A 3,427-nucleotide genomic window follows, 5' to 3' on the forward strand; every position below is an offset into this window, starting at 1 on the left:
TTAGTTTCTCAATAGTTTATTATGCAATCTCTTTCCAAATATTTGTTCATACATCAATTCAAAATGACTGTAAAGACGGTTTCCCCATTACGGGCAGCTCTTTGTCTGGTTGAGCGATTCCAACTGGAATAATTAAATATCGTATTTCCATTTAATAATTCCACTACATCTATTATGACGGAATGTTATTCCTAGAAGACAAATAATATAATTAACTAAGCTATCAATATTTTGTTGTGTGTGTTCAATTGTAGTAATTAATGGTGTACTTGGTGTTGGTAAATATGTTCGTTTTCTGTGGTCCATCGTCATTAGCGTTTTCCAATGACAGGTACACCTACATACACAGGGTTTCCTCGCTTTTTCCCCGACAACAGTGGCATTCCCATGAAAACAGACTTGCCTGGATCGGCCGAGCGTGACGTTTCGTCCGATCTTCTCCCGAAATCTGGCATACCCATAAAGACAGATTTTCCCGCATCGGCTTCACCGGATTTTTTACCGAATGTCGGCATTCCGACGAAAACAGACTTTCCCGGGTCGGCGGAACGTGACATATCGTCCGGTCTCTTCCCGAAATCTGGGAACCCCATGTAAACAGCTTTCCCCGCGAAGGCTGAACGAGAGAGTTCATCTGACTTTTTACGGAAGGTCGGTAGGCCAACGAATACTTGTTTCCCAGGTTCGCTAGATCTAACGCTGTTGTCGCTCTCCTCGTCGTCACTGATTTCATTTTCGAATACATCTTCTTGGCTTTTTCCAGACAAAATGTAATCTTTTTGTTCATCTGCGGATCGAGCGAACCGCTCCAAATCAATATCTCCGTCTTCGTTTGTAGCAGAACGCCTACGTCGATTAAATATCGGCATTCCTAAGAAAATACGACGCCCAAGACTACTAGCGCTTGAACCACTTGGTGCTTCGCCGTCTTGATTCGAACGTCTGCTAAATAGAGGCACGCCCATGAACACAGGTTTGCTGGGAGATGCTTCTCGTTCCTCTGACCGGGTTTCTTTGTTATGCCTTGTGTCATCGGTATTTCTGTTATACATAGGAAGACCCATATAGACTGGCCGAGCATTTGGCGATCTTTCGTCACGCCGTATGCTATACGCAGGTAACCCCATGAAAACCGGCCGACTTTCTCTTTCTCCTCGGGTTTGTGCAAACTGTACGTAAATATAAAAGAAATAATTATTTTTTTGCAATACTATTCTAGATGTTTCAAATCATTCCAGCAAATCCGTCAAACTATCCCCTTTTTACGGTAATCAAGCTTCAAAATATGTTTTCACATACAGTTCCAATAACATACACAGTTCACCTTGATAACAGCCTGAAATAATCACATACTCAATTATACTTGTGTATTATTAATAGTGGAGTCATTATCTCAAGTAAAGTTAAATTACATTTAATTCAATTTAATTGACGTTTTTAATTAAATTCATTTTATTTTAATTGGATAACCCTAAATTCAATAGAATAGAATTAGAACTAGAGTACTAAGGAACATACATCATCAACCTAAACTTTAAACCAAATGTTAAGGACTATTCCTCAAAAGCAAGCATACTGACACATGTTTTCAAACATTATTCAAAACATTTCATGTTGTATTCTCGGGTAGCTGTGAGTCTAAACACCTATCAAATATCGCACATTGTGAATTTTTGATGCGAGAAAATAACTCTAAATTGCGTAATAATTATAGCAAAAAAAGAAAAACCGGAGGACGCGATTATAGATACATCTTTCAATGACCAACCACATTTAAAAATCCATTTTCAGCTAGACTTAGAAGGGAATACAACTATTGAAACATGTCAATAAAGCGATTGATGGCTGTGGGCGAGTTAGTATTCAGTTTAGATTAATTTCATTGGCACCAGAAGCAATTTATATGTGCCGAGGAATTGCGCCTCTTAAGACTCACGCGACTTAAAAGCTTCTGACGGATCATATATTTAATTTACAATCGGCATTTCGGTCTCATGCAAAAATGACACAATGCCCAAAGGGTTCATTTCAATACGATCACCATTAAGAGAGCACTTGAATCGGTGATAAGTTGATATTTTAAATTACTGAGTTTAAAATGACAAAACTGGAAGTACTAATCCATATAGGTATCACATGTTACAAGCAATGCGGTCAACGAGGAACACAATGGCCACGTTTTACGTTCGTCTATGCAGTCAAACATATACACCAGGTAGCAAGAATGATGGTGGTAGTTCCTCATGCGCGTGAATTGAGCGTATTCTAACCGACTATAAAATCAATAAACACAATGCACTTGGAAAGGTTTGATTGTAGAAGCATAAATAAGCCAGATAATCGCTCTACGTAAAAACACCACACAATATACGCCCCACAAATATACAAGATCACACATAGACACATCTTAAGACGAACAGTAACCACCTTTGCTCACTCAAATGCATTAGCAAGTCTAGAAATGTAAATACGATGTTGTAACCATCTCGCAATTTGCATCTTGGCCGCATATCCCGAAGTTGCATACCCCTATCTTTAACTATAGTAATACTCATTGAATGAATGCTTTTCCATCGAACCATGTTCAACTTTTGGCGTAATATTATAATTTTATAATACTCAAGCACATATCCCAAATTTTACACCGATATGACATATTTCAAGCATAGAACTAAGCGTTAATTGAGAAACCAATATGTGATAATTAAAATTTGGTTTGGCATATCAAACTATATCTGCATTTCGATAAAATCAATAAACAGCGAACACACGTACAATCCAATACAATATCAGAAACTTTTGCCGAACAACATCGATATAACAAGGTGAATCTTGCATTTTCCCGTTATTTGAACCGCTGTCGCGATAACTGCCCTGATTTCAAATCGGAAAACAAACATTAACCGCACCAAAAAATGAATGAACAAATGTGTATTATAGTTATAATTACCTGCTGGTTATCATGTTGTACCGCTTGTTGGTTGTCATAGGCACATACTGCATAGATAGCGAGCAACAAAAGCGAGAACTGTAAGCCACACTCCATCTTCGTCTTAAGCGATGTTCAGCTGTGTGGATCGGAGATTTATGCGTCGCCAAAAGCAAAACTATCAAACTTATATCAGACCTTTAAATACCTTAAAAAGATCGATATTATTGTAAAACTAATTAAAACGAACAAAACGGTGGGCGGCGTGGATGGTTTTAATATCCACCACAACGATATATTGCTGTGACTTCCTTAAGCGGGAGAAATTAAAAACGATAGTGAACAAGACGAAGCCTGTGAACAGATACAATCTCACTCGCTGTAATAATTTATTTTCTTTCACCACCAACCCACAAATTGTAAAAAAAACTCACAATTGTCCCAAGTGTTGCATTCTCGTGAGACGGAATTAAAAGATTATATCCGGAGCTCTATTAT

The 3,427-nt window shown here is 37.9% G+C and overlaps 1 protein-coding gene across 1 annotated transcript; it reads right to left on the reverse strand.

The window, feature by feature from the left end:
• Positions 1–3,162, reverse strand: LOC100369176 (uncharacterized). Its single transcript, XM_002734188.3, has 2 exons — positions 2,951–3,162; positions 1–1,169 (listed from the first exon to the last, which is right to left on the reverse strand). The coding sequence occupies exons 1-2, from the start codon at positions 3,044–3,046 to the stop codon at positions 312–314; spliced, it is 954 nt and encodes a 317-aa protein (XP_002734234.1). The 5' UTR covers positions 3,047–3,162; the 3' UTR covers positions 1–311.
• Positions 3,163–3,427: the final 265 nt, after the last annotated feature.

The sequence above is a fragment of the Saccoglossus kowalevskii genome, chromosome 4 (assembly GCF_978046115.1).
Source record: "Saccoglossus kowalevskii chromosome 4, keSacKowa6.1, whole genome shotgun sequence".
Lineage (NCBI taxonomy): Eukaryota > Metazoa > Hemichordata > Enteropneusta > Harrimaniidae > Saccoglossus > Saccoglossus kowalevskii.